General features: G+C 42.0%; 1 protein-coding gene across 1 annotated transcript in view; it reads right to left on the reverse strand.

Moving 5' to 3' along the window:
* Nucleotides 1–14,044, reverse strand: part of LOC141978477 (uncharacterized) — a 177,930-nt gene that overhangs the window by 132,864 nt on the left and 31,022 nt on the right. Inside the window, exons 2-3 of the mRNA XM_074940624.1 lie at nucleotides 7,828–8,232; nucleotides 5,993–6,352 (exon numbers count right to left, since the gene is read on the reverse strand). Of these exons, the coding sequence (XP_074796725.1) occupies nucleotides 5,993–6,352; nucleotides 7,828–8,232 (765 nt within the window). The remainder of the gene's footprint in view (nucleotides 1–5,992; nucleotides 6,353–7,827; nucleotides 8,233–14,044) is intronic.

The raw sequence follows: 14,044 nt of genomic DNA on the forward strand, positions 1-14,044 counted from the left end.
AGATCAATATTTGAAAATGTGGAAAAACATCCAAAAATATTTAATAAATTTCAATTGGTATTCTATTGTTTAACAGTGTGATTAAAACTGCGATTAAACACAATTAATTTTTTAATCACGATTAATTTTTTTGAGTTAATCGAGTGAGTTAACTGCGATTAATCAACAGCCCTAATATATATATATATATATATATATATATATATATATATATATATATATCCAAGTCAGCAGGTGATTTTAAAGCACTTAGAATAACCCCCCTTTAAAGAGAAAGTGACGCTCAACCTTAACTATAGAATATCTGGTATGCTGTTATAATCTTCATGATGAAAACGAACAGTTTCACACAATTCTATTTGTACTGTTTCCCGTCAGTTGAAGAGATGATAGAAGAATTATTAGCTGATTTCCCAGTCCTCTAAATGTTCTCTTTCTCTCCTGGTCATGCAATTGGCCTACATGTTTTGAATTACTGAGAGACAGAGCACTTTTCATATTCTCTTACAGGTCTCTGCATGGTCTTGTCATTAGGCATGGTCTTGTCATTATCATCAAATCCAATGGGACTTTTATTTGAGTATAAAAATATTGGGGTGTGGTCTATTATTTTGGCTATAGAGGAGCAGACAATGTACAGCTCCAAGTTTCTTTGACAAACTGACCGGACTACAAAACCTACTAGTGGTTCTTTCCAATCCAAATAACTTTATTATTAATTTGTGACCAAAACAGATGTTGCTGTCTATTCTAATTAACTAGGATGCCCAAGAGTGTGTGTCATTTCCCCTGTATACACAAGGTGCCAAAGGAAAATCAAGGATAGTTTAAATCCAGATATACAACTTAATCTGCATATGCACCCAAGACTACACAATAGGCACGTTTTATAAATCTAACATAAGGTACTGATATGAACTTCTAAGAAGAGCAAGCATCTTTATCAGAATGACTTTGACTACTGGTGTTATCTTCAGTGTGGATCACATTGTCCTTGGTTAATATTCTGAAAAGAAATAATTGAAGATAATTTTATAAATGGAAACTTACATGAAATTTTGTAAAAATCTGAAATTTTGATGAAAGGTCAAGATTTTTGAGAAAAAATAATCCATTCTTCCCCCCGCCCACACACACACACAGTCTCCTTTTTCAACTAGCTCTTGAAATAACTGAGTCACGATGGAGCTGGAAAAACATGTGGCTGCTACTGATGCTCTTGTTCAAGCAATGGAACAACAAGTCAAGAGAGACTTAAGATAATAGAATCATAGAAACGTAAGACTGAAAGAGACCTCAGCTGGTCACCTATTCCAGCCCCATCTCCTGCCATGCTGAGACAGGTTTATGTATACCTTGACAATCCCTGACAGATTTTTGTCTAACCTGTTCTTAAATGTTCTTCAATGACAGAGATTCCCCAACTAGAAAGAGAAAGGAAAATCCTGAAGGTTATATAGCGAGGGATACGTTTAGCACAAGGCCTCTAACTACTTGAACTGTGGGATCAGATGTAGATTGTAGTTAGATTATTATTTAATATTTGTATTGCTGTAGCATCTAGAGTTCACAACTGAGATCAGGGCTCCATTGTGTCAGCACTATATAAATGCATAATAAGAGAGTGTCTCTGTCCCAAAGAACTTACAAGGGTGGGAGGGGAAACAGACACATAGAGGCTTGTCAAAGACTGATGAGGAGCAGAACTGGGAAGAGAACCCAGGTTTCCTGCATCATAATCCAGTACTTAAGTCACTGGACCATGATATCATCTATGGCTATAAATATTTGCACACATAGTTACAGTGCAAATTGAGCACACAAACCAAAGATGATGGTTTTTAAAAATCAAGTCCTAAAGGTAGCAGTAGGAACTCATTATTAGGAAGTAATCTAAAAAGGCGGCTGCAAACTGGCTGCAGAATTTCAGGAGATCCCATGGAAGCCATAAGTCTCCCACATTTTAAAAGTGATGGCACTGTACTCTGGATACTGTGGTTAATAATCAGTGTTTTTTAAGCTGCTGACTAATCCCATTTCAAAGAGGAGTAGATCAACGTCCATTAACTGTTAATATGCATCAGCAGGGTCCATATGAACAATTCGTGCACGGCAGATTTACACCCTAGCTTGGCGTGAACTAATTATGATTTTGCAAACTAATTTTTGTGATATTACAGTGTGCATTTTGATAGGCATATCTGACTCAGAAAACACATAAATGTGTTGGTGGATGTATTAAACATATTTGTTTTGTTTGGCTTTAATGTATTTTGGCATCATTAATGTAATGCAGAGGTGGCCAAACCGTGGCTTGCAAGCCGCATGCAGCTCTTTTACAGTTTAAGTGTGGCTCATGGAGCTCCCCCCATATGCCACCCCATTCTCCACCTACAAGACTGGGGTTGGGGGAGCTCAGGGCTTCTGCCCTGCAGCAGCGTGGTGAGTATAAGGGCTTCTGCCCTGCAGAGAGGGGAGTCTTGGGCCTTCAGCCCTGTGGGAGGTCTTGCTGGAACTCGGGGCTTTAGCAGGAGTGGGGCTGAAGTCCTGAGACCTGGCTGGCGCACCCCACAGGGCTGAAACCCCAAATTCTGGCTGACGTGCCCTTCAGGGCTGAAGCCCAGGCTGACACACCCAGCTCTCGAACTTCTGAAGATTATCGTATGTGGCTCCGAGGGTCAGTAAGTTTGGCCACCCCAATGTAATGCATTAGAAAAATATTTTTTCTACTGTAACTTACAGAAGTGTACCAATGGCAGCATTCATATGGCGGGTTAGGGGATCCTGTCTCTCCCATCATTTTCAGCAATGATGGTCCTGCCTTTATCTGGTTTTTTTCTTTTATATTCTGTGAAAACTGGAAGGTATAGAAGGATTGAAATGAATTATTATTAATTATTATTATTATTAAAATAAAATTCTAAAATATTTTGTGAAGTGGAAGAAATCTTGAGAAATGTCTAAAATTTTCATGAAAACATAGAATTTCTCCATGTTCTCTGATTCCTAATTTCTGTCACTTACAATCACATTGTGAATTTTCAAATGTTAGGAATCATTTTAAATAAGATGTTTTCCCCCCCTGAGGGTTTTGGTAGCATACCAAAAGAAAAGAAAAGAAAAAGAAAAGAAAAGTGCAGCTAAAGTCAGAAGCAGGACTATTTTATGTACATTACCCAACAGATATGCTACCTCTGTGTAATCCAGTCACATTTGTTTAATTACAAAAATAAGTTTTTAAGACTTCTTACTTCCATCAGCTTTACAGAGCTAATACCTGCACTGCATCTTTAAGCCGGGGTGGGGGGGTGGCTGTTGTCCAGCTTGTTGAGGGAGAAGGAACAGTGTTACGGGTGGGACGGGGGAGAAATGGTCAGAAGCTGCTGCAAAAGGGAATGGGTCAGCATGGGGATGCTGATTCATGGGACCGGAAGGGCTGAGGAGTTTAAAAGGGGCAAGCCTGGCTGGGAGAACCCCTTTTGCCCGGAGCAGGGGAAGCAGCACCCACCTTCCTGCCCCTTGATGTGGCAAAGTACCAGGTTTGGTCAGGACCTGCTGTGAGCATCACACTAGCCACTCCTTTTTAGGGGGCTGGGAAGGAATTTTTCCCTCATCACCCGTTTGGCCTAGGTGGAGTGGGGTGGGTTTCACCTTCCCCACAGTGGGTTCAGGAAGGGCTTTGTTATGGTGAGTAGGGAAGGGACTTAGGCTACAATGTCATAACTCATGATGTAAGTGTGGGGCGGATGTCCAGTGCAGGTACTCCATAGGGAGGATATATAGCGACCAGATAAATGGCTTCGTAAAGGACTTAAAACAGCAGAACAGGAGGGTTCAGGGCTCCTAGGACTAATACGGCAGGGAGTCAACCCCATTTCTTATAGCCCACCTTAACCCTTGTTCGAAGGGGGGATGATAAGGTCCCAGCAATGTATTCGCTGGGAGATCTGGACAGAAAAAGTGGGGGCTGGCGGAACCCCCTCCCCTTCAGATAGATATTGAATGAACATGGAGTACCTGCACTGTACACTTTTATCTACTGGATAGTCCCAGACATCTAATAATATAGTTGCAGCCTGATTAAAACATATCAAGGGTTTCCTGTCCTTCTTTCCATATAGCTGGACAGTGCTGGCTTTTTTCTGGCTCACACATCAACAAAACAGTTAACTAAGTTCTGATTGCAGAACCTTAATTTCGGGTGGTAATGCATTAGCCAGAAAGAACACTGCTTGACTTCGAGACTGCAGGTTACATTTGGAAGGTGGCAGTTAGAAAAGATCATCCTTTTACTCGTCTTGATATGGAACATTCAGAGGCAAACCTGGAATTCTAGAGTAATTTTGAAGTGTTTTTCTGTACTTTAAATTTGTGACTTTAATAACTGATTGAAAGATATGCTGTAAAGATATGCCGTTAATGTGACACTCATTTTTCTTCCCAACAAAAAGGATATGATGTTCAATCTTGCACACCACGTCATATCAACTCAGAGTTACTGGAAACCATTGTTTCCTTAGGAAACCATGGCAACCAGCATTTACAATATGTACCTCCTGTTGTAACAATTGCCAAAGCTCAGGGCCTAACAATGGTGCATGGATGTGCAGTGACATTTTGTAAATGTGGACTACACAGGAAAATGAACACCAACAAAAATCAGCTGAACTATAGTGCAGAATATTAGAGGCTTAAATGTATCAGTGCCAATGCCTAGAATGATACGCTGTAATACAGTTGCAGTGACTTAAATTTTATTTTGGGCCTTGTCTTGTTCCCTGCTAACACAGAAGGTAGCCTGTCTATATATCATATAATATATATTACTACTGTAGCCATAAAACATGTCAAAATGCAATCTCCATTGCCAGATAGAAACAGTCTGACTTTCTATGAATGAATCATAGCCTAGAAGTAAGGGACTACTTACAATATGAAGTAACCTTAGTACCATACTGGACTTAGACACGCACATGTAAGTCTTTCTACTTTCCCCCAAATATCAAGATCCCAACAGATCCCAAAAAAGCAAAGTACAATGCACAGAAATCAAATACATCTCGTAAATGTTCTCCATAGCGCTAGGTTGATTTAATAGAGGCTACTGTATCCTAGAAATGGTGACATTACCTACAAATTAAACTTCTGTTTAAGGACAATCTGAGTTTGTTGCTATTACATACTACACGGCATACAATGAACTGTAGTGAGTCTCCAATTAATTAGAGTTTCTTTCACCATAAATTGTCATCAGGATTTAGATTCAAGGATTTTAAAGCCAGTAAGGACCAATGCGATCATCTTTGACCGTAGTGATCATTGTTTCTCAGTGCATAAAGCAAAAGGCTTTAGACTTAATTTAATTATGAGTTACGCAACAACACACAGAGGAAACTCACTGAAATAGCATCTAATTGAATTCAATATTTCATTTTCCTTCACTTCATTCCTGCATCATTAACATTTGATCATACTGTATTTTGTGGCATTTAGCTTCATTTAAAACAGTAACCTTCAAAATGAAGATGATTATTTAACAAAAGAAACATTTAAGTTAAAAGATGGGAGTTCTCCTTGGAAAAAGAAAAAGGCTTTATATTAAAAAAAAAAAAAACCCACGTAGCAAAGTGGCACGCGATACACCAGATTCCCATTGTGAAGCTCAAATTCTTCACAACACTGGGAGACATCACAGAACAAAAAAATACTATTAGAGCTGTTTCAAAAGGAACATTTTTGGCTAGGATAGAGACTTTTGACATTATTTATTAGGTTTAAAAATGCTTCACAAAAGCCTAACAATGGTCCTGTGGAAACCACTACATCTGAGGCACTTTCTGTTGTTATGTGCAGGCATTGATTTGAAGATGGCCGGCATTCGTGGAACAATTCCCTCACAGCAGTCAATGCAAGTGAGCATTCATACACATACAAGCAAAAGCCTGTGAACAAACCATATGGAAACAGGGAAAAAAAATAAACATTTATTAACCTCTTTGTGGGGAGATCGGTGGAAGAACAGGCCAGTGGTGCAGGAGACGGTCATGCCAAATTTCTACGAAAGAAGGTGCTTGCCCTGAGCATTTTTTCACAGAATATGATGAAGCCTGGAGAATGTTTGCAGTGCCATGGTAACTGGAGCTGTTCAGACTGGGGCTCAGAAAGCCACTGCAGTAACCACTTGCCACCAACAGAGAGCCTGGATGCAGAATGGGTTGGTTGGAGGTTTGGCTACTGCTACTGGCTGCTTCAAGTTCTGTGTCTGAGGAAGCCATTGCAGACATGGAAAAAGAGAAAGAGTGAATCTGAGAAAGAGGTGTGCTGGTTGCACTGGAAAGTTTTCTAGAAAAATCTGTAAAATAGAGATTTTGTTAAGTACCTGTGCAAATATATACAGAAACACACTGCTATTTTCTCGGTGCACATGTAGTTTATATAACTCTCACTATATATACATAAAATATACATAGAATAAATTGTATCAGCAAGGGGCACATCACTCATGAGTCAGGCTACGTTTTAGTCATGGGTATTTTCAGTAAAAGTCATGGACAGGTCATGGGCAGTAAACAAAAATTCACCGCCCGTGACCTGTCCAAAACTTGTACTATATACCCCTGACTAAATCTTGGGGGAGGGGGGGCGGCCCAGGGTGTGCCACGGGTGCTCATGGGGGAAGCCAGGAGCACCACAAATGCTCTGGGGGGAGCAGCCCAAAACCCCTGCTGGTGCTGAGGGGTGAGGGGTTGGCAGGGTTGGCAGGCAACTTACCCTAACCAGGCTCAGTGTGGCTTCCTGGAAGCAGTGATATGTGTCCCTCCCTCAGCTCTTGGGTGGTCTTCACGCTGCCTCCGCCCCAAGCACCAGCTCCACAGCTCCCATTGGCCGGGAACCATGGCCAATGGGAGCTGCGGGAGCAGTGCCAGCAGGCAGAGGCAGCGCGTGGCCTCCACCTAGGAACTGAGGGAAAGAAACGTCACCACTTTTTGGGAGCCCCCTGAGGTAAGCACCACAAAAGCCCTCACCCCCTCCCACGCCTCAGCCCTGAAACCCCTCCCACACCCAAACTCCTGCTGCTGCTGGCGGGGAGGAGCAGCGGAACAAGTCTGCCCCAGCAGCAGCTGGTGTGACCGGCTGCTGCAAAAGTCCCGGAAGACCCGGAAAGTCACAGAATCCGTGACTTCTGTGACCTCCGTGACAAACTCGCAGCCTTACTCATGAGTGACAAAGACACAAATAATCTCTGCAAGTCATCCCAAGTGAGTGCTGATAAAGTCTTTGTACCATGTGAGCCCTAAAATGGTTTATCCATCCTCAGCAAGGTTTGAAACACCATCCCCCTTACATTGCACATGTTCATCAGTGACCCAGTGGGGTTACTTTAGTGAATAAGCATTCTTCACTGGGAGTCAGGGTTGTAGAATCAAGCCCTTTATTTTTGCAGTTTGATTTCTTTTCCTTGTCATTAGCCCTAACGTACAGAGAACATGAGTATCCTTAAGAATTGAATTTGATTCCTTATCAGGTTTCAAAGACAGGAGCGTTTAGCACTCCAAAGGCTCTTGGCAGGGGGAGAGGGGGGAGTGGAAAATCAAAGAAGTTGAATATTGAATTATTTAATTTGCAACAGAAAATATGGTGACTCTTCAACTGGTTTTGGAAGCATGTTACACAGGATAATTGATTCAAACATTTCTTAATATATCATCTATCCACCTACAGTACTAGTCCCTATCTTGCTGAAGATTAGGCTAAAAGTAAAATGGAGTAAATGAATACTGGTAGAAAAATATGAGAGAGACAGGAATTTATATATATAGTACATACCTGACCAGTCAGTTTCTCTCTCAAAGCTGAACAGTGTCTGGTTGCTCTTTATACTTGAAGTCGGCCTACCGAAATCTGAGGGAGTGTGTTCTGTTTCAGAAAGTAATCGAGAACCACTGTCCCAAAGCTTGTCTAACTCATCTAACTCTGTATCTTTGTCCATTTCTGTGTTAGTCCATAAGAGCTCAGGTTCTTTGGGTTCTTTTTTCTTTTCTTCTGTTCCAATAGTCTGTGTTAAAGGGGTCTCCTGGTTTCTAACTGATGGAGTAGGTGGGTGGATAATTGCTTCAGCCAGATCTTCCTCACTGGAAGCCAAACTTGGTGGAGGTAATTTTGGAACTTTATATTCATGGTGAATGGGTATATTTGTTTGCACAACCTGTTTCTGTCCTCTTCTAAAGCAGACTGAAATGGAGAAAAAATAAGTTAAAATACACACTTTAGTATTACATTTACCAAGCTGCAGCAGAATTAAGCCAGATGGATAATTAACTGTTTCATGAGAGTGTTGCCAGCTCTCATGCTATTTGGTGATTTTCTTAAAGACACAGCTACTGGGATCAGGCTGCTGCCCGAGAATCTCAGATTTCATTTTAAATAAAAAGTATGTTTCTAGCTCTTGCAGTTGTGGAGAAAAGCCTCAAAACATGAATCTTGAACTCTCTAACACCAGAAGGCAAATAAAAAGAACACAAAATGTATTATTTTGAAAACTTTCATTATTTTTAAGCCAAGCTCATAAGGGAGGGCCTGGCCTGACTCATGATTTCTTAATTCTTGGAGTTGGCCATACTTTGGTTCTGAGGATCAAATTTTCAAAAACAGCCTCTAAATCTGTGATGCCAATTTTCAGCATGCAATCAAGTTGCATACATCAAATTCTCTGCGCTGTGCACCAAGAGCACCTGCATACATAAATCAAGCAGTTGGATTTCTAGCTGTCTTGAGTTTTTGCATGATTGCAGGTTGGTTTTTTTTATTTTTCACATGAATTTGGTTGTTATTGACTTGCCCCAAAGCCCAAAGAATTTAACTGGAGTCTTTCCATCAACTTTAACAGGCACTGGATCATGCCCTAAGTGAGACAGAGAATTGACAGCTCAGGAAACTGCAGTCTTTTTATCCAGAGGGTAAGTACAACCCACCCAATGGCAATGTAAGTTTTTGCACACTGCCTCAACACTGAGTTGGAGGAAGACCCCCCCGCCCGCAGTCAAAATCTTTAATAGATTAAATATACCTAGCTAATTTTAATATGGCAGTATCATAATTACAATACTTAGGAGAAAACACTAAGTCATAAATATTAATGCTTATATTTAGAACTGCAAAAATTAAATATATTCTTGATGCATTCAAAAGTTATATATTTTATAACCCCGATAAATCAATGTATTTACATGTGTACTTAAGTACCTTATTGAATCAGGGCCTAAAGCATTTAAACATGCACTTAAAGTTAAACATGTGCTGAAGCATGTCCATTCCTATTCAGGACAACACTTAGACCAGGGGTGCGCAAAATACGGCCCGCGGGCTGGATACGGCCCATCTAACATTTCTGTCTGGCCCGCCATGACTCTGGTGGTGCAGTGGGGCACTCAGGCAGGCTGCATGCCTGCCGTGGCCCCATGCTGCTCCCGGAAGTGGATGGCTGCTGCTGGCGTGTCTCTGCACGCCCCTTGGGGTAGCGGGGCAGCAGGTCTCCGTGCGCTGCCCTCGCCCCCAGCACTGTCCTCACAGCTCCCATTGGCTAGAGCTGTGGGGATGGTACTTATGGGCGGGGACAGAAATGTGGGCGCCTAGAGGCTGAATTTGAACAGCCAGAGATCAGGGCTATTAGAGGGGCGCAGCGCGGGGCCATAAGGATCAGGGATGCCTTGAGCCAGCAATCTGAAGCTGAAAGCCACTAATATTTGTTGCTATGCTCGGGAGTGCAGTGCTTGTAATGCTAGGAGGTGATTTTGATTGGTGCAGATGATGCACTATGAAGGTTTAAGAAAATTGCCTGTAGCTTTGCAGGGCTCTGTCTGCTTTCAGTTAATGGAATAGAGATCGCTTTCAAACCAACACAACACTTTTATTAAAAAACAACAACCGGAGAAGAGAGGCAAACAAAAAAACACATCAGCACTGAGGGGGATGGGGGAAGGGAGGGTCCAAGTAGGAGGTGGGGTCTCAGGACGGTTAAAGATTTGTGTATGTCCAGGTATTATATCCAACCTTCTCCTTTGGAGTAGAGTGCAGGGGGTGCTATACTTCAGCAGGGATAAACTGCAGAGGGATGGGTGTTCAGTGCAGTGAGTACTGGAACTCCGCAGGGCTGGACTGTGATGGGGCAGAGCGGAATGCAGCGGGTACAGACTGGAGCCAGGAGATTGATAAGACTGTGTTGGCGGTATCTTGGGGGCACATGGGAGAGTTTTGTGACAGTAGCTGTAGGGGAGGGGGGGTTCAGAGCTGCTCAGTTTGCAGTGCTAGTAGCACCTGGAACGTGTCCACTTGGCGGTCCATAACTTTTAAGAACTGCTCCGTGGCTTTGTTCTGGCGCGCTGCATTCTCCTTTCAGTCCCTCTTCTCGCTGTCATGCCACTCTTTCAATTTCTGTTTTTCGGCCGCGGAGTGCATCATGACAGCACACAGAAAATCCTCTTTAGTTCTTCATGGCCGCTTTCTAATTCTGCACAGCTGTGCAGCCAATGATAATGAAGAGGGAGGTGGGGCTCCCAAGGTCATAGCTGTGAAGCCTTATAATCATTACTGTCCCCACATTTTCCACAGGCTGTGCTCATTATGGAAGATATCTTGCTGCTGAGCATGAGCAGCGAATTAAGGGAGGGTCTTCTCCAAAACTGCAGCTTTCTCCCTGGCCCTTATGCAGCTCACCTGTGTGCAACAATGGTCCCTGCCAAGTGATGGCAGAGTGGCATGGGAAAGTTACCCTTTATGGGGCAAGAAACAAAGCAGCTCTGCAAAAGAACCTGCAGCAGCAGATTGCCCAGTATCTCCATGAGAGTTTCGTGGAGATCTCTGAGGCAGATTCCCATGAAATGGCAGAGTCAACACCCTGTTCCGCCACTCAGACAACCAGGCATGTGGAAGTACATGCATCATACAGACAAGCCTGCTTTCTGCAACCCTCCTGCCCCCAACAACTTGCTTTAGCGATTCCCAAAATCAAAGCCACTTACCAGGGGTCTCCTGTCCTGTTTGTGCTTCACCAAGCTCTGACAGCTGTGACTGGCTAGCCTCCTCTGGAGTAGAAAAGAGCTCCTGGCTGTGTGCATCTCTGACCTCTGAGTCATCCTCTGCCTCTGGGTCCACCTCCCGCTTCACATCCTCATCCAATATTTCCTTCTCCTGGCTCGGTCCACTCTCAGCTGGCACGTGAGCCACTGAAGTATCCACAGGGGCCTCCGCAGTGGAGGTGGGGTCGCCGCTGAGTATCACGTCCAGCTCTTTGTAGAACCAGCAGCTCGTGGGCACAGTACCGGAGCAGTGGTTTGCTTCCCACACCTTGTGCTAGGCATTCCACAACTCATTCGCTTTGACTCTGCACTGCAGAGTCATGGCTCCTTTCTGTCATACATCGTGAAATCTGCCTGTAGGTATCATCATTCCTATGGCTGGAGTGCAGCTGGGACTGGACAGCCTCCTCTCCCCAAAAGCTGATGAGGTCCAGCAGCTCGGCATTGCTCTAAGTGGGGGAGCAGGCCTGGCCACCTGGAAAGATGCGCTGAGACCACTGTACGCGTCAGCAAGCAAACAGGAAGGGGGCTTTCAAAATTCCCAAGGAATTTAAGGGGTGGGGCTCATGGTTGGTCACCTGAGGACAGGGCAGCAGAGTTCAAACTGATGACCAGAGAGGCGAGAACAGGCATTGGGGGACACCTCCTGGAGGCCAATTGCAGCACTGTAATCGCCACTGTGTCTACACTGGCACGGCATTGTAGCCCCCAGCGCAGAAAGCCATATGCCTCGTCATGGTGGTTTTTTTACAGCACTGCAACTGTGCAGTTTCTGCGCACTAAGTGGCTTGGCAGTGTGTGCACCTTGGGAGTTACAGCACAGAAAGCTGCTTTACTGCACAGAAACTTGTCAGTGTAGACAGGACCTATGTCACTAATAGAAAAACACCTTCTAAAAGCAATAGAGATATTTGTCTAATTATTAATTGCTATCAGCAACCCAGAAGTCTTCAGCCTTTTGGCACCCTACACTTTTTTTAATTGTTAGAGCATTTGTTAAGACAATAGTTATCTGTATGTTGATGTGCCAGACTTTGGAAACTAGTGGCAACCTGGATATTAAGAGTCTAATCTTGCAAAGAACTGAATGCCCTCAACTCCCATTCAATTCAACAGGAGTTGAAGGAATGTGGGAATTCACTGGAATTTTTCAGCACTTTCCAGGATGAGGCTGTACTTATCTGACGGATTTTAGATTGAAACTGTACAGCTTGCTTGCAGCATTACTCATTAATACTAAAGCGGGTTTAAAATACTTATCTGGAGGAGCTGTCAAAAATGTTCCTTCTGCAAATTAAAAATAACAAGAACAAAGCTCTAAAAAATGGTGTGTCATAGCCCAAGAGAAATATAAACATAAAAATGGAAACAAACACAAACACTTGGAAGCATATTAATTGTTAGGAATATGTCATGGATCTGTTTGTAATGTATTTTTGGAATTAGAATCACAATTGGTGTAAAATTTATGTTCAAACTAAGCTTTTGGATGCAAGCACCTGTGAAGTGGTCAGCAAAATAAATGTGACAGCCCTATTCTTACACTAAAATGATTCACTGTGTATAGAGCGAACATAATCATCTACGCTTGATTAATTAGGTTTGTAAGTATTGTTCAAGAACTAAACAATATTTCTAAAGATTTCAATAGTTCAAAGATTGCCCTGTGGCCGTCTGACTAATACATCTTCCAGCACACGCAGTTTACAAGCATTTTTCTTCCCAATATGTTGTCTTTGGTTGGTGCGACATTGTTTGAGTGCAGGTCTATTTGGGTCAAAGTGGTTTTCTTCACATCACAGCAGTGGTGCTGAGTACAGCACTTTGACCATACATCTTCCATGTCATTTCAATCAAAGGCACATGATGCTTCCTGGTGACCAATCAGGAATGGTCCAGCATTCTAACAGAGGGTCATATTGGCAATCCACGCTTTCTTAATGACAGGCATTGTTCAAGACAAACAAAAGCATGGTCCTGAATATTAACATGTGGCCTTGTGTAAAGGTCAGCTGTATGTTACATTTATCATATTTCAAAAACAGGGGGGAAAGCATTTTACAAATTCTGTCAAAACCCGCTATTGTAAGAATAAATTTACAAACTGACAGCTGATGCAAACATAGCAAACTATTTTGAATGATTTGCTTTATGAAAACAACTTTGCAATCCTTTGAAGCTGCAGTAACAATTCTGAGAGTGAACTTAAGACAATGCATATGGTTCCTTGCTTCTCTCTGGTGGGGGGGTTATTTTAATTATGTTGTCCAATTAAAAAAATAATGTAATAATCTGTAATAATTAGACTGAAAATGGTTCCCTTTAACAGGAAGGACTTCCATAAAAATCCCTGTAGATTAGTATTTGCTGAATATTAACCAAGATCATGTAGTCACAATAAGTGCTCTGTTTCATGAGGAATAAATAAATATATATATGCTTCTCACTTGTAAAGCTGTTAGAAATTTTACATGACTGGAACACAATACATCGTGGTAAAATCTCAGATGTGATCCTGGAATAGAGCCTTGTAAATGTCAGTGGTATTACTCAGATGAGTAACTGTTTGTCAGTGAAAGAGGTTCATAGTTTAGCCCTTAGAAGGCATGGAAGGAACAAATTCTTTTCAAGCAATTTACTGAACTTTTAAGTAAAATTAACATAGTACAAAAAGATGCTTTCAATAATATTGGTGTTCATTTAATTTATCAAATTAAATGGTTTGATTCATTTATTCAATATACAGATTTCTCTTTAATTTTATGGTGCCCCAAGCTAGTTAAGAGCCTGTATGGGATTATTTATTTAATATTTATAAACCCTTCTTTATCCAGGTTTTCAATTTATAATACAATAGAAATACAAAGTCACTTTTAAAGTGAAATTTTGCATGCAACATGTCATTTTAAATTCAAATTATTTTTAAAAAATTGGCTTTAGTTGGTGTGGTTACTTTTTCTGGCAGTCAT

This window comes from Natator depressus, chromosome 1, assembly GCF_965152275.1.
Source record: "Natator depressus isolate rNatDep1 chromosome 1, rNatDep2.hap1, whole genome shotgun sequence".
Taxonomy (NCBI): domain Eukaryota; kingdom Metazoa; phylum Chordata; order Testudines; family Cheloniidae; genus Natator; species Natator depressus.